The following is a 16,939-nucleotide window of genomic DNA, read 5'->3' as shown; positions in this document are numbered from 1 at the left end:
TCCTGGCAATGGCCTGGGGCAGCTCCAGGCTCTGGAGAGCCCATTCGGAGGGTGGCTGGGCCATGCCGAGAGGGGTGGGGAGCCCGACGCTCTCCGCCCCCCAGGACACAGGGGAAACCAGCCCCATGGACCCTGGTGAAGACAAGGCAGCCAGGAGAGGAGCCCACCCTGCGCATGGGGCAGTTAGGCCTGAGCCATTGGAAAGCCCCCTTGTCCCGTGTTTGTCTGTGACCCTCCCGCCAGCCGCTCCCTGCTTTGCACACCCTCCCCAGAGTCGCTCCCGCCCCGTAACAAGCGGCTGCTTCTGGCTCTGAGAAGGGCCGTGTGCGCCAGGAGCAGGCTGGGCGCTGGGAGAGACGCGTCGGGGGCCTCGGGACTGGGGATGCCCTGCGAACGCACCTGGGTGGCGGCAGCAGGGGGAACTCACACGCCTCTGGGCATTTCTGTGTAACCCCTTGGGGGGAGTGTTGTTGGGCGGCAGTGCCCCAGGGGGTGGCAATGTTATCGGGGGTCCCACAGGCCGGTCTCTGCAGGGGACTTTACGAAGTGGGGATGTTCCCTTGTCATGTTGTATGTGAGCCTATGTGAGCCTTACTGCTCTGCATGGATGCTGTGTGACCTGGAGGCTGCTCCAGCTGCCCATTCCCCTTCGGCACCTGAGGAGGGGAAGTGACCAGGTGACTCTGGCCCAGGAAGCGAGACAAAGGCTGGAGCAGGAGCACCGGGCAGGGCAGGGGCCAGGCAGCTGGAAGCGAGTCAGTCCCGGCTGGCTTGGGGCGCAGGGGGAGGCAGAGCCCTGGCTCTGGGCTCCCCTGCCCCAAGATGAACTTGGCTAAAAGTCCCTGATTTCTGTGCTAACAAACTCTGTTCTATGCCGTGTTCCTGTCGCCTAATAAACCTTCTGTTTTACACTGGCTGAGAGTCACGTCTGACTGCGAAGTGGGGGTGCAGGACCCTGTGGCCCCCCCAGGACCCCGCCTGGGCAGCCTCGCTGTGGGAAGTGCACGGAGGGGCACAGGATGTTGAATGCTCTGAGGTCCGACCCAGGAAGGTCGAACCTGTGGAAGCTTCTTGCTCTGGGGACAGTCTGCTCTGAAAGAGGAGGCTCCCCCAGAGTCCTGGCTGGCTTTGTAGGGAGCAGTTCCAAAGCTACCATGCTCTGGCTGCACCATTCTGGTGGCAGCAGTGGGATCATTAGCCCCACCCTTTCTGATGGGTTAGCCCCACCCCCTTGTGGGATTGGCTGTAATACCTGGATGACAATGATGCAGTTAGCCTCCAGTGGGTCCATCCGGTGGTTGACAGCGAAGACTCTGTAGTTCACTGGAGGGTTGAAGAGATGGGAGATGTTGGGCTGGTTGGGTAGCTAACCTGAGTGCTGAAGCCAGTGGCTGTGCCCCCCACCCCACTCGCCCACAGCAGGAGTCCTCCCCCCACCTCCCCCCAGCAGCATGCCTCACCTTTCTGGTCAGGGGTGTAGATGGGCTTGTCGGTCTGGACAAAGGTGTAGCCGGTGTGTGGGGAAATCAGGATGTATTTCTCCAAGGAGACGTCTCCGAACGTGGCCTGCACCACCACGTACTGCTTCTCGGTGCCCTCGGAGATGTACTGCTCTGGGACCTGAAGGGCGTGAACGAGCCGTGCCAGAGCCCCAGTGCAGCCCCGCTTCTGCCCCCACATCACCTGGGTGTGTGCAGCCCCCAGCCCCACCTGGGTCAGTGCCGCAAGGGACAGACCCGTGCTAGTACCTGGGGCCACGTGTGCACGACAGCAGCTGGGGACACCCCCCACCCCCGCAAGAAGCCCTCCTCTGGTCTGAGTTGCCCCAGGGGCTTAGCCAACCACACACTTCCCCTGCCTGCCAAGGTCTGGGTCACCCAGCACTGAGAGGCAGCTGCCTCTGGACAGGACCATGGCAGGTGTCAGCTGAGGTGGGGGGGGGGCGGAGAACCCCACCCTCAGCTGTGATGGCAGAGGGGAGTGATGTGGGGGAAAGGGGTCAGGACTCCATCATCCCTGCCCCGATTCTCACGGAAAGGGATGGGGGGGCTTAGCAATGGGGGGGGCAAGGATGGAGTAGGGGTATTAACTGGGAATGTTGCATGGGAGTTTTCCTGGGACTGTCTGCACTGGAGCTGGAGGGTGGTGGGGTATCAGGGTGTAACTTCACTGGAGGGCCAGGTGACACCTTCTGCCCAGGACACTGTGTGACAAACTGGGACTGTTCTTACTGGGGGCTGTGAATCCTGAGTGGGGGTGTCGGCCTGGGAGGACGAGCTGCATTGGGGGATGGGAGACGGGCTGGAGGGAAGATACCTGAGCAGGTAACGGGAGAACCCAGGAAGGGGTTAGGGGCCAGGTGACACCTCTGCCCGGGAAGCTGAAGAAAGGCTGGGGGGTGAGAGTTTCAGGAGGTGGCTGAGGAATGGAGGGAGCCCAGACAGAGCTCTGACCCCCGCAGGGGGCTTTGATGCTCCTGGGACCCCAAGATGGAGCTAACTGGGGGGATCCTGTTGTCTGCAAGACCCGTCCTGGCCTGTGTTCCTGTTGTCTGAATAAACCACCTGCTTTCCTGGCTGGCCGAGAGTCCTGGTGGATCACAGGAAGTGGGGGGTGCGGGGCCCTGACTCCCCCCCACTCCCACACATTTTGTACAAAAACCCACCGGCAACCTCCTGGAACCAACACTGATTGTCAAGGGAACCCCCCCCACTGATCCCCCCACCCCACTCCCCGCAGCCCAGCACCCCCATGGATCCCCCCACCCCACTCCCCACAGCCCAGTGCCCCCCACAATCCCCCACCTCGCTCCCCACAGCCCAGTGCCCCCCACTGATCCCCCATCCTCTCCCCATAGCATAATGCCCCCCATTGATCCCCCTACCCCACTCCTCACAGCACAACGCCCCCCCACTGATCCCCCTACCCCACTCCCCACAGCCCAGCGCCCCCCACCAATCCCCCACCCCACTCCCCGCAGCCCAGCACCCCCATGGATCCCCCCACCCCACTCCCCACAGCCCAGTGCCCCCCACAATCCCCCTACCCTACTCCCCACAGCACAGCACCCCCCACCCCTCTCCTCACAGCACAAACACCCCACTGGTCCCCCTACCCCACTCCCCACAGCACAGCGCCCCCCACTGATCTCCCTACCCCACTCCCCACAGCACATCGTCCCCAGCCAATCTCCCTCGCTACAGCCCAGCACCCCCACTGATCCCCCCACCCCTCTTCCCACAGCCCAGTGCCCCCCACTGATCCCCCCCACTCCGCACAGCACAGCGCCCCCTAGTGTAAAGCTGGGGCAGTGGGACCAGCACTGATTGCCAGGGAAGAGTGCTCCCTAATGCCCCCCCGCCCTGGTCCCCGCAGCCCCCCGGTTCCCTTGCTGGTCTCCCCCAGTGGGATGGCCCCACGGCCAGCTGCTGAAGCTGCAGCAGGACGTATTGTGGCTACAGGTGGTGCCCCCTCCCCAGCCTCTCCTGTCCCCCACCTGCACCGTGGTCATGGCCAGGGAGTCGTTGGCCGGCCTCAGCCAGATGACTTTTTCTTGCAGCATCTGTGCCCTCTTTGGGAAGTCGAAGAGCCGGATCTGCACGCGGACGTCCTGTGAGAGGCTCCCATCCTCGGCCTGGGCCTGGAGCACCACGTTCTCCTCGTTCCCCACGCGCAGGATGTTGGGGGCCGCCAGGAAGTACCTGCCAGGGGAGGACACCAGGCTGGCACACAGGAGACATGGCTTCTGTGCCAGGCTCTGCTGCCACCGGTGTGCGGGGCCTGGGCCGAGCCTCTCGACCTCTCCTTGCCTCAGTTCCCATCTATAATGGAGATAACGGCCAGGCCCGGCCTTGTCCAGCCCTCCCCTGCCTGGCCCCACCTGGCCCTGCCTACCCCGACCCTGCCTGGCCCCACCTGGGATGGGGAGGCAGCTGGTGGTGCCCCAGGAATCCACAGGGTTCTTTCCTTTCGAGCTGCTGGATGGGAGGAGAGTGAGGGGACCCTGGACCTGAAGGGGGAGGATTGGGAGGAGAAGGGGGAAGACCCCCGGGGGGATCTCTTCCCTGAGGTGGGAGACAATCTCCCCATCAGGTGTTCCCCGTTCAGAGTCACTGGGAAAGCAGCCCAGAACCTGGAGAGAGAGGTCAGGGACATGCTGGCTTTAGATCGGATCCAGCCGTTTTACAGCCCATGGGCCTCACCGTGAGGCTGATCCCCAAAGGAGACAGGATGATCTGGTTTTATGGGGGCTATCAGAAGTTTAAAGCCATCACAGTGTCCGATGCCGACCCCATGCTTAGGCCTGGGGAGATTCTAGACAAGCAGAGGGGGATGGAGAACTTGGCCCTGGCAGACACTGATAACATGTGCATCTTTAGGTGTCCCAGGTGAAGAGGGGGCTGGGCTGCCTCAAGGAGGTGGGACTGACGGTAAAAGCTGGAGAGTGTAATGTGGGGACGGCAGAGGTGTTCTGTCTGGGCCACAAGGTGGGGAGCGGTGGCCCCAGCCCAGAGCTGGCCAAGGCCAAGATGGGAGCTCTTAACCAAGGGAGCCCAAATCGCAGACCAGGGTGCTGGGAAAAGACCTCGTCCCAGTTTGAACCCCAGGGGTACTGGGGTGGCAAAAGGGTACAGGCCGCATAAACCTTCCCACATGCGGCCTGCGAGTGCCATCAAGCACACCCGACCTAAGGGAGGGCGTGAGACTGGACTGTCCTGGTGTAACTCACACCAAGGAATGGGAGAGATGCTGGGGCATCCATGGGAACGTTGGTGGGTTCGAACTTCCCCAGGTCACTGGCTGGAGTGACCTGGCTCAGTTCGGTCTCGAAGGAGGAAGAGATGTGATGAACTAGAAATGTTCTTAATGTTTTCTCTCAATACGGTGTTGGTGGCTCAGTGTCCCCTATGCAGTTCTTAATATCTAGGTGGTGGAATAAGGGTACGTCTACATTACGGGATTATTCCGATTTTACATAAACCGGTTTTGTAAAACAGATTGTATAAAGTCGAGTGCACGTGGCCACACTAAGCACATTAATTCGGTGGTGTGCGTCCGTGTACCAAGGCTAGCGTCGATTTCCGGAGCGTTGCACTGTGGGTAGCTATCCCGTAGCTATCCCATAGTTCCCGCAGTCTCCCCTGCCCCTTGGAATTCTGGGTTGAGATCCCAGTGCCTGATGGGGCAAAAATCATTGTCGCGGGTGGTTCTGCCTAAATGTCATCTGTCATTCCTCCCTCCAGGAAAGCAACGGCAGACAATGATTTCTCGCCCTTTTTCCCTGGATTGCCCTGGCAGACGCCATAGCACGGCAACCATGGAATCTGTTTTGCCTTTTGTCACTGTCACCGTATGTGTACTGGATGCCGCTAACAGAGGTGATACTCCAGCGCTACACAGCAGCATTCATTTGCTTTTGCATGATAGCAGAGATGGTTACTAGTTGTTCTGTACCATCTGCTGCCATTGTAAATTGGCAATGAGATGACAGTTATCTGTCCTTGTGTACCGTCTGCTGCTATCATGGGTGCCCCTGGCTGAGGTTGGCTGGGGGCGCAAAGACAAAAATGGGAATGACTCCCCGAGTCAATCCCTCCTTTATGGTATCTAAAAATAGAGTCAGTCCTGCCTAGAATATGGGGCAAGTGTACTAGAGAACCAGAGAGCACAGCTGCTCCATGTCAGATCCTGCAGAAATGATGAACTACATGCCATTCTAGGGGGTGCCCCTGCAACAACCCCACTTGTTGCTTCCCTCCTCCCCCAACCTTCCTGGGCTACCGTGGCAGTGTGCCCCCATTTGTGTGATGAAGTAATAAAGAATGCAGGAATAAGAAACACTAGCTTGTTAGTGAGATAAAATGAGGGGGAGGCAGCCTCCAGCTTCTATGATAGTCCAGGTAGGACATTAAAAGGTGCGAGGGAGAGGAGCCCAGCATCCTGCTGCTCTGATAGTCCGGGCAATGCAGAATCTTTTCTTTAGACATGAAAAGGGGGGGGGGGGGCTGATGACGCTCAGCCCCCAGTTGCTAGGATGAAGACAGTTACCAGCCATTTTGTACCATCTACTGGCAATGACCGGGAGTCATTCCTATTTTTACCCAGGCGCCCCCAGCCGACCTCACCTGAGGCCAGCCGGGAGCACTCAGCAGCTATGAAGCATATTGTACCATCTGCCACCAGGGAGAGAAGAGGAGCAGATACTACTCTTTGGCCACGTCCAGACTAGGAATTAAAATTGATTTTAGATACGCAACTTCAGCTACGGGAATAACGTAGCTGAAGTCGAATTTCTAAAATCGAGGTACTCACCCATCTGGACGGCGCGGCATCGATATCCCCGGCTCTCCGTGTCGATTCCGGAACTCCGTTCGGGTTGATGGAGTTCCGGAATCGATGTAAGCGCGCTCGGGGATCGATATATTGCTCCCCGAGCAATCGATTTTAACCCGCCGATGCCGCGGGTTAGTCTGGACGAGGGCTTTACTGCCGCAGCATCGCGTCTACCAGCAGCATTCAGTAGACATAGGGTGACATTAAAAAAAGTCGAGAAATAATTTCTTTCCCTTTTCTTTCACGTGGTGGGGGGAGGGAGTAAATTGACGAGCTATTCCCTGAACCACCCTGGACAATGTGTTTGACCCTACAGGTACTGGGAACTCAGCCAAGAATGCAAATACTTTTCGGAGACTGCAGGGACTGTGGGATAGCTGGAGTCCTCAGTCCCCCCTCCCTCCATGAGCGTCCGTTTGAGTCTCTGGCTTCCCGTTACGCTTGTCACGCAGCACTGTGTAGCCTGGAGATTTTTTTCAAATGCTTTGGCATTTTGTCTTGTGGAACGGAGCTCTGATACAACAGATTTGTCTCCCCAGACAGCGATCAGATCCAGTATCTCCCGTACGGTCCATGCTGCCGCTCTTTTTGGATTTGGGACTGCATCACCACCCGTGCTGATCAGAGCTCCATGCTGGGCAAACAGGAAATGAAATTCAAAAGTTCGCGGGGCTTTTCCTGTCTACCTGGCCAGTGCATCCGAGTTCAGATTGCTGTCCAGAGCAGTCACAGTGGTGCACTGTGGGATACCCCCGGAGGCCAATACCGTCGATTTGCGGCCACACTAACCCTAATCCAACATGGCAATACCGATTTCAGCACTACTCCCCTCGTCAGGGAGGAGTACAGAAACTGGTTTTAAGAGACCTTTATATCGATATAAAGGGCCGCGTAGTGTGGACGGGTGTGGCGTTAAATCGGTTAAAGGCTGCTAAAATCGGTTTAAACATGTAATGTAGACCAGGACTAAGGGTGTGTGGTTGCTGCAGAGCAAAGGGCCAGTGCACCTAAATGCCTGACACTCTGTCTCCTAGCAACTGATGGCCTGGGCCCCTCCTCTGCAAAGGTGCCAGCTGAAGGTGTTGGAGACAAAGGGATCAGGTGACCTCCTGGCCCGGGAAAGGGGCTGAGCAGAGAGCAGGGGCTGGGAGGGGTTGTTAGTCAGGAGCTGGCTGAGGGCAGACGTGGGGGTCTGGCTCACTGCCCCCCAGAATGGACCCAGCCGAGGGGTCCGGTTCTCTGTACCTACAAGCTCTGTTTTAGCCCCTGTTCCTGTCATCCAATAAACCTCTGTGTTACTGGCTGGCTGAGAGTCACGTCTGACTGCGAAGTGGGGGTGCAGGACCCGGTGGCCCCCCCAGGACCCCGCTGGGGTGGACTCGCTATGGGAAGCGCACGGAGGGGCAGAGGATGCTGAATGCTCCAAGGAGAGACCCAGGAGGTGAAGCCGTGGGAGCTTCTTGCCCTGAACAAGTCTGCTCCAAGGGAGAGGAGGCTCCCCAAAGTCCTGACTGGCTTGGTGGGGAGCAGTTCCAGAGCATCGCCCGGGGACTCCTTGACACCTGCTTCCCCCCAGTCTGTGGTAGCTGGTTCCCCCCGGCACCCATGGGTAGAGCAGGGTGGCTGGTTAGCTCCACTGTCAGGGTAGACATGGCCCTGGGGCAGGTTTAGGGGCAGCGAGATACTCTGCTGGGGGAGGGGCACCAACCCCCTCCACCTTCGTTCTCCCAGGCTGGCTCAGGAGGGAGCAGGGACCCCAGAAACCGGCTGGGGTGGAGCTGGGCCCTCGTTCAGATGCCTCAGGACCAGCCCGTGGCTCTCGGCCCTGGGCAAACAGCAGCTGGGCAGTAGGTCTGGCAGCCTGGAGCCTCCCCGTTCTGTGTCCTCCCTGCCCCATGTGCCCTGGCCCCCCGCACTCACATGGGCACAGCCTGCCCCATACGTCCCGACCTGCCCCATGCGCCCCGACCTGCCCCATGCGCCCTGGCCCCAGCACTCACATGGGCGCACCCTGCCCCATGCGCCCCAGCCGGCCCCATGTGCCCCGGCCCCCAGCACTCACATGGGTGCACCCTGGCCCATGTGCCCCGACCTGCCCCATGCGCCCCGACCTGCCCCATGTGCCCCGGCCCCCAGCACTCACATGGGCAGAGCCTGCCCCATACGTCCTGACCTGCCCCATACGTCCCGACCTGCCCCATTCGCCCCAGCCCCCAGCACTCACATGGGTGCACCCTGCCCCATATGTCCCGATGTGCCCCATGCACCCCAGCTGGCCCCATGTGCCCCGGCCCCAGCACTCACGTGGGCGCACCCTGCCCCATGCGCCCTGGCTGGCCCCATGCGCCCCAGCCCCAGCACTCACATGGGCGCACCCTGCCCCATGCACCCCGGCCGGCCCCATGTGCCCCGGCCGCCAGCACTCACATGGGCGCACCCTGCCCCATATGTCCCGACCTGCCCCATGCGCCCTGGCTGGCCCCATGCGCCCCAGCCGGCCCCATGAGCCCCGGCCCCAGCACTCACATGGGCCCACCCTGGCCCAGGTGTGGGGCCAGCAGCAGCAGCAGAGCACCGAGGAGGTTCAGGGCACGGGTCCTCATACTGCGACCCAGGGGCTGGAGTGGAGGGCAGTGCTGGGCACGGCCTCTTTATGTGGCTGAGTAAACAGGGCTGCCCTGGCCCAGGGGCAGCGAGTTAATGGCCAGCCCTGGGGGATGGACTGCCAGGAAGGCCAAAGGTTTCCCGTAAGTGCCGGGCTGGGTCGGCCTCCGTGGGCCGTGGCCAGGCCCCTGGGGCTGCTTCCAGGCTGCTCCAGCAGCACTGGGGGTGAGGGGTGTGTATGGGGGGGGGGGATGGAGATGGGTGAGGGACACCCCCTGTCAGGGTGACTGGTGGGGAGGCCGGCTGTGTCCCCAGCTCATGAGAGTAGGTGCTTTCCTAATGCCCCAGCGCCCGGAGTCTCGTGATGGGGGGACAATCACTGCCTCGGAGCACAAAGAGGGAGAAGGTCCGAGCCCTTGTGGCTGCAGCGAGAAGCTGAAACCAGGGCCCTGGCAGGCGCTGATGCTGCGGAGCTGTCACGGAGTGTGGGGTAGTCCGGCCCTGCACCCCTCTTCCTGGGACCCACAGTGACTCTCAGCCAGCCAGTAAAACAGAAGGTTTATTGGACAACAGGAACACAGGTCACAGCAGAGCTTGCAGGCACAGTCAGGACCCCTCCACCGAGTCCTTCTGGGCTTTCAGGGTGCTTGGATCCTAGCTAGGATACCCTGAATTCCGCCCACACAGCCCCAAGCCCAAACTCAAACTGCTTCCCTCCTGCCACTCCCTTCCTTTGTCCCCTTCCTGGGCAAAGGTGTTGACCTTTCCCCTCCCTTACCTAGCTCAGGTTACAGGCCCTGGCATCGTCCATCCCCTAAAGTCCTGCCCTGCTCTCCCACTCCCCACACAGACAGTCCCTACTGCATCACATCTCTCCCCCCTTCGAGACTGAACTGAGCGGGGTCACTCTGCCCAGTGACCTGGGGAAGTTCAGGGTCCCCTCTCCGGGACAACGCATCCGCTGTCAGGTTGGCACTTCCCTTCACGTGGACCACGTCCATGTCATAGTCCTGCAGGAGCAGGCTCCACCCCAGGAGCTTGGCGTTGGCTCCTTTCATCTGGTGCAGCCAGGTCAGGGGAGAGTGGTCGGTGTACATGGTGAAGTGTCGCCCAAAGAGATATGGCTCTAGCTTCTTAAGGGCCCACACCATGGCCAGGCATTCCTTCTCAATGGCCGCGTAGCTTTGTTCCCAGGGTAGCAGCTTCTTACTCATGTACACGATAGGGTGTCTCTCCTCCTTTTCATCCTCCTGCATTAACACCGCCCCCAGTCCCGTGTCTGAGGCGTCAGTGAACACCATAAAGGGTTTGTCAAAATCTGGGTTTGCCAGAACTGGGCCGCTAACCAGAGCCTCCTTCAGCGCCCGGAAAGCCTCCTGGCACTGCTCAGTCCAGATCACCTTGTCTGGCTTCCCCTTTTTGCACAGTTCAGTGATGGGGCCGGCTATGGCACTAAAGTGGGGCACGAACCTTCGATAGTACCCCGCCATCCCAATAAAGGCCTGGACCTGCTTTTTGGTTTGGGGAGCAGGCCAGTCTCTGATCACCTCCATCTTGGCTGGTTCCGGCTTCAGGCAGCCACTCCCCACCTGATGGCCCAGGTAAGATACTTCAGCCATCCCCATCTTGCACTTCTCAGCCTTTACGGTTAACCCAGCCTTTCGGAGTCGGTCCAGGACTTGTTTAACCTGGGACATGTGGTCCTCCCAGGTCTGGCTGAAGACGCAGATGTCGTCAATATACGCCATGGCAAAACTCTCCATCCCCCTCAGCAGCTGATCCACCAGGCGCTGGAAGGTGGCCGGCGCTCCCTTGAGGCCGAAGGGCAGGGTCAGAAACTCATAGAGCCCCAGAGGGGTGATAAAGGCCAATTTCAGCCTGGCATCTGCGTCCAGCGGCACTTGCCAGTAGCCCTTTGTAAGATCCATAGTGGTGAGATACCGAGCCCCTCCCAGCTTGTCTAGGAGCTCGTCAGGCCTGGGCATAGGGTAGGCATCAGATACGGTGATGGCATTGAGCTTTCGATAGTCCACACAGAACCGGATTGACCCATCCTTCTTGGGGACCAGCACCACTGGCGAGGCCCAAGGGCTGGAAGACGGCTGGATCACCCCCAAAGCCAGCATGTCCCTGACCTCTCTTTCAAGATCCTGGGCAGTTTTACCAGTGACCCGAAAAGGGGAGCATCTTATAGGGGGATGTGACCCGGTCTCCACCCTCTCGACAGTCAAATTAGTGCGTCCAGGCTGGTTGGAAAACAGCTGTCGGTATAGATGCAGCATCCCCCTGATCTCAGCGTGCTGGCCCGGGGTCAGTTGATCAGAGAGGGGAATCGCCTCCAGGGGGGAACCAGCTTTTGTCCCAGGGAATAGATCTACTAAGGGGTCATCTCCCTGCTCCTCCCAATGTCCACACACGGCCAACACCACATTCCCCCTGTCATAGTATGGTTTCATCATGTTCACATGGTACACCTGACGGTGATGTGCCCGGTTTGACAGCTCCACCACATAGTTTACCTCATTCAGTTGCTTGATAACCTTGAAGGGCCCTTCCCAGGCGGCCTGGAGTTTGTTTCTCCTCACGGGGATGAGAACCATCGCCTGATCCCCGGTGGCGAAGGCACGGGCCCGGGCCGTGCGGTCATACCAGACCTTCTGCTTCCTCTGGGCTCGGGCCAGATTCTCCCTGGCCAGGCCCATGAGCTCAGCCAGTCTTTCCCGGAAGGTCAGGACATACTCCACCACTGACTCTCCCTCGGGAGCGGCCTTCCCCTCCCATTCATCCCTCATCAGGTCTAGGGGCCCTCTTACCCGCCTTCCATACAACAGTTCGAAAGGTGAAAACCCGGTAGATTCCTGGGGTACCTCCCTGTACACGAACAGCAGATGAGGTAAGTACTTGTCCCAGTCCTGCGGGTGCTGGTTCATAAATGTTTTTAGCATCCTCTTCAGTGTTCCGTTGAACCTTTCTACCAACCCGTTGGACTGGGGGTGATACGCTGAGGCCCAGTTGTGCTGGACCCCACATTTCTGCCATAAGGACCGGAGCAGGGCCGACATGAAGTTGGACCCCTGGTCCGTTAAGACCTCCTTGGGGAACCCCACCCGGCTGAAAATTGTCAGCAGCGCATCTGCCACTGTGTCTGCTTCGATAGAGGACAAGGCCACCGCCTCGGGGTAGCGAGTGGCAAAATCCACCACCACCAGGATGTATTTCTTCCCTGACTGGGTCGTCTCGCTGAGGGGTCCCACTATGTCCATGGCCACCTTCTGGAAAGGTTCTTCTATGATGGGTAAAGGCCTCAAAGCCGCTTTCCCCTTGTCCCGGGCCTTCCCCACCCTCTGGCAGGGGTCACAGGATTGGCAGTACTGTCGGACATGGGTAAAGACCCCAGGCCAGTAAAAGTTCTGTAGCAGCCTCTGCCTGGTGCGCCGGATTCCCTGGTGCCCTGCGAGAGGGATGTCATGGGCCAGGTACAGCAGCTTGTGACGGAACTTCTGGGGGACCACCAGCTGCCTCCTGATCCCCCATGACTCTACTTCCCCTGGGGGAGCCCATTCTCGGTACAGGAACCCCTTCTCCCACAGGAACCTCTCCTTGCAACCTCTCCTCATGGTCTGTACCGCACTAAGGTCAGCCCGGTCCCTGTGCTTCCGCAAGGAGGGATCTTTCTGCAACTCGGCCTGGAACTCAGCAGCTGGGACAGGGATGGGGACCGGCTCTCTCTTGCTGGCTGGGTCTGAGGCCGCAGCCTCTCTGAACCGTGCCCCTGGGCATTCCCCGCTCCCTGGGTTAGGGTCCTGCACTTCGGGTCGAGTACCTTCCCCGTTGTCGGGGTGCAGTGCTCTTTGCCAACTCTGACTACGAATCACGACCAGGGCACTCTGGGTGTTACTAGGCCAGTCCTCGAGGTCCCCTCCCATTAACACGTCAGTGGGCAAATATCGGTGTACCCCCACATCCTTGGGGCCCTCCTTGGCCCCCCATTTCAGGTGTACCCTTGCCACGGGCACCTTGAATGGGGTCCCGCCCACGCCCATCAGGGTCAGGTAGGTGTCGGGCACCATCCGATCTGAGGCCACCACCCCGGGCCGGGCCAGAGTCACCTCTGCGCCCGTGTCCCAGTACCCAGTGACCTTCCTCCCATCTACCTCCAGGGAAACAATGCACTCTTTCCGGAGGGGCAGCCCCGCGCCCACCCGGTAAACCAAAAACCCGGAACCGGGAGCATCCACAGGTGGTATGTTGCCAGCCCCCCTTTCCTGGGAATGTAGCCCCTCCTCCAATTGGGTTTTTACCCAGTCCACCCTCTGCGGGTTGGGTCTGCTTGGTCTGTCCCTGAGCTTGGGGCACTGGGCCCGTATGTGACCTCGTTGGCCACAGCGATAGCAGCCCATGTCTCGTGGGTCCTTGAGTGGGTCGGAGGGACCTGACGCTGAATGTTCCCCTTTTGGGGGGGTTCTCCATAGGACCCCGCTGGGAGGTCCCATGATGACTCTCTCTCTGCGTTGAGGCAGGCCTGCTCCTTCGAGACTCCTCCCTGTTGTCCCCTGCCCGACTGTCCACAAATTGGTCGGCCAGCTGGCCTGCGTGCTGCGGGTTCTCCGGCTTCTGGTCCATCAACCACAGCCTCAAGTCGGACGGGCACTGCTCGTACAGGTGCTCCAGTATGAATAGGTCAAGCAGGTCCTCTTTAGTTTGGGCCCCAGCTATCAACTTGCGGGCATACCCCTGCGCCCGGTTGACCAGTTGTAGGTATGTGACCTCACGGGTTTTACGCTGGCTCGGTAACTTTTTCCGGTACATCTCAGGAGTCAGCCCAAACTCGTGGAGCAGGGCCTGTTTGAACAGTTCGTAGTCCCCTGCCTCCGCCCCTTTCAGTCGGCTGTACACCTCCACGGCTGTGGAGTCCAGTAAGGGGGTGAGAACTGCGATCCTGTCTGCAGGGTCAACCCTGTGCAGCTCGCAGGCATTCTCAAAGGCCGTCAGGAAGGTATCTATGTCCTCCCCCTCCTTACGCCGGGGCAGCAAGTGCTTATCAAAGCTCTTTGTAGGCTTGGGTCCCCCCTCACTCACCGCAGCTGGGGCCCCACTGCTCCTCAGCTGGGCCAGGTCCAGCTCATGTTTACGCTGTTTCTCCTTCTCCTCCCGCTCTTGCCTCTTTAACTCGAGCTCCTCCCATTTCAGCTCCCTTTCATATTCCAGCCACGTCCGCTCCACGGATGCCGAGCGTTGCCAGGAGGATCCCCTGCTGGGGGGTGGGCTTCGCCGTGAGGCTCCCCTGCTGGCCGTGGGGGTCACGGTGCCCTCGGTATACACTGGGCTCCTCCTCGCCCTTCCCCTAGGCCTAGGAAGGGGGGGTCTCGGGAAGGCCTCGTCTGCCGGCTGACCACTCCCAGCAGGGACAGACCCTGGTGCCTGTGCTGCATCTGCCCGGCTGCTTCCCTCAGAGACAGGGCTCCGTTCATTCATGCGGTCTCCCTGCTCCAGCTGGGCAATCAGCTGGTCCTTGGTGCGTCTCCCTGGGTGCAGCCCTCTCTGCTTGCACAGCTCCACCAGGTCGCACTTGCGCCGCTTGGCATACATCTTCCTGCTGGGCACTCACAGGCCGGGATGCTCACCGCTCCCCACGGTTTCCAGGGGGACCCCTAGTGCACCAACCCTTCTTGAGGTCACCGCCTCTCTGCCAGGGTCGAGCTGCAGACTCCTCCGCCCCTGGGACCGCTCGCTGCAATCCCCCGGGGGACCCTGTTACTTCAAAGTCCTTCTCACTGGGCACACACTCCCAGGGGTTAACCACCCCTTCGTTTTACTGCTCCCCAGTCACTTACTGCAGGAAGCGCCGTCCACGGGGTGCAGTATATCCCACCGCTGCCACCAGTTGTCACGGAGTGTGGGGGAGTCCGGCCCTGCACCCCTCTTCCGGGGACCCCCAGTGACTCTTAGCCAGCCAGTAAAACAGAAGGTTTATTGGACAACAGGAACACAGGTTACAGCAGAGCTTGCAGGCACAGTCAGGACCCCTCCACCAAGTCCTTCTGGGCTTTCAGGGTGCTTGGATCCTAGCTAGGATCCCCTGAATTCCGCCCACACAGCCCCAAGCCCAAACTCAAACTGCTTCCCTCCTGCCACTCCCTTCCTTTGTCCCCTTCCTGGGCAAAGGTGTTGACCTTTCCCCTCCCTTACCTAGCTCAGGTTACAGGCCCTGGCATCATCCATCCCCTAAAGTCCTGCCCTGCTCTCCCACTCCCCACACAGACAGTCCCTACTGCATCACAGGGGCCGAGCAGCACAACCAGGGGTGGTTGTTGGTAAAAAGCTCTTGGGTTTCTGGGGCCGTTTCTGAAAGCTTCGGAGTCTGCCCGGTGTGACGAAGGGGGGTGGTTGTTCTTGGTTTTAACTTGGTTTTCCAGTGGGTTGCATACAGAGAGGGTGGGACTCAGTGTCTCCAGGTGTTACTGGTTTAATGAGGGGAGGGGAGAGGGAATTTGTTGGGACACAGGACCGGAGAGGGAAGTTGGGACCCTGGCCGATGGCCTGGAGGATGGAGACCCCAGCGACTGGTGACCTGACGACCCGGAGACCCGGCTCAGGAGTCGCAGCCGGTTCTGGCCAGTGGGGGGACAATGGGCTGCAGGGAGAGGACCCCGGTGACCTGACCAGCTGGTTCCAGCCAGAGGACAGAAGAGGGGAGAGGAGGGGAGGCCCAGGCGACCCTGTTTCCCTGGAGAGAAGCCAATGGACAGAGGCAGGGTTTGGGGCCAGTGAGCTCAGATGCCCAGCTGGGAAGTGGGGGGGCTCGGGGCTGGAGAGGGGGAGCAGGCAGAGCCCCCCTGGATGCAGGGGGACTGGGATGTGCTGGGCTGAGGGCGGCCAGGCCTGAGGCCCTGAGAGTTTCCTGTGCTGGGTTCAGACACTCAGTAAACCGAGGAGGCCCACGGCAGAGACAGACGTGCTAAGGCTCAGAGAGGTGCGGCTCCCGGAGATGGAGGGGCTGGACTCTCGGGACAGCCCTGAGAAGGGCTGTCACACTGAAGGGGGTTCCCCCCAAGGACTGCACAGGGCCAAGAGTGGGCCTGACCTGGGAGTCCATGACACCACATAATCACCCGTCCCACCTGCCCGTCAGGGCTCAATGACCCCACCCCTGTGACTGAGGAGAGGAACCCGCTGTGGGTAAGAACCAAAATGCATGGAGACTCACTTCCCAGCTGGCTCGCGGGGCAGGGACCGCAGCTCCAGGAGCTCCGGGGCATGGCGGGCCAGACTGGGGCTGGAAGGGGCTTTGTCCCCAGGTGTCCCTGCAACGTCCCTGGAGCAACCACCTCCCAGGTCCTTTGGGCGCTGGAGCAGGGGCAGCGCCCTGTCCCTGGTGCCTGGCCATTCCCGGCTGGCCCCATCGCCCCAGGTCACAGGGTCACTGCAGAATCACGCTCAACTCCAGGGGTTTCAGCTTTATTGGCTAGCCAGCAAACAGGCAAAGGGGCTGCAAGCAAAATACCCGTCCACCGCGGCAGGGAGCTACTCCTGACTGAGCAGAGCTGTTTTCAGCCCCAGACCTAGCAGGGCTTCGTCCCGCAGGCAGAGCCGGCCAGCCTCTCAGCTGGCATAAACTGGCGCAGCTGCACTGATGGAGCTGCACCCCTTCGTGCCAGCCGCGGTTCGGCCCAGAGGCTTCAGCCCCTCATCCCAGCAGATGCTGCGTCCCTGGGATCCACACTCACCACGCGGCCCCTGAGGAGTCATGATTTTCCTTGTTCGTTGAACTTCTACCCGAGGGCCAGGGCCACAGAGGGTGGTGCCCCTGACAGAGATAGGGTGATTGGCAGCTGCCATGGCTCTGGCCTTTGATTCCTGTTCTGGCAGGATGAGGTCTTGCGGAGCCAGCAGCATTAACTGAGGGCATTGGTTACATGCAAACAGAATAAAGTCCAAAGCAAGGTATATTGACTCAGTGCTTGGCAAGGGCCAGTCCCACTGAGCTGGAAAAACAATTCTG

The 16,939-nt window shown here is 60.1% G+C and overlaps 2 protein-coding genes across 2 annotated transcripts in view; both read right to left on the bottom strand.

Annotated features, from left to right (window-relative positions):
• LOC127035197 (complement C3-like) overlaps positions 1 to 8,936 on the bottom strand; it is a 51,019-nt gene extending 42,083 nt beyond the window's left edge. Inside the window, exons 1-4 of the mRNA XM_050924792.1 lie at positions 8,860 to 8,936; positions 3,497 to 3,701; positions 1,461 to 1,620; positions 1,253 to 1,323 (exon numbers count right to left, since the gene is read on the bottom strand). Coding sequence (XP_050780749.1) covers positions 1,253 to 1,323; positions 1,461 to 1,620; positions 3,497 to 3,701; positions 8,860 to 8,936 — 513 coding nt within the window. The remainder of the gene's footprint in view (positions 1 to 1,252; positions 1,324 to 1,460; positions 1,621 to 3,496; positions 3,702 to 8,859) is intronic.
• Positions 8,937 to 8,984: 48 nt separating this feature from the next.
• LOC127035537 (uncharacterized protein K02A2.6-like) overlaps positions 8,985 to 16,939 on the bottom strand; it is a 122,821-nt gene continuing 114,866 nt past the window's right edge. The window contains exons 2-3 of the mRNA XM_050925546.1: positions 11,905 to 12,801; positions 8,985 to 9,156 (exon numbers count right to left, since the gene is read on the bottom strand). Of these exons, the coding sequence (XP_050781503.1) occupies positions 8,985 to 9,156; positions 11,905 to 12,554 (822 nt within the window). The 5' untranslated portion in view covers positions 12,555 to 12,801. The remainder of the gene's footprint in view (positions 9,157 to 11,904; positions 12,802 to 16,939) is intronic.

The sequence above is a fragment of the Gopherus flavomarginatus genome, chromosome 16, assembly GCF_025201925.1.
Source record: "Gopherus flavomarginatus isolate rGopFla2 chromosome 16, rGopFla2.mat.asm, whole genome shotgun sequence".
NCBI lineage: Eukaryota > Metazoa > Chordata > Testudines > Testudinidae > Gopherus > Gopherus flavomarginatus.
The sequence above is the reverse complement of the archived record's forward strand: the minus strand, read 5'-3'. Positions and strand labels throughout refer to the sequence as shown.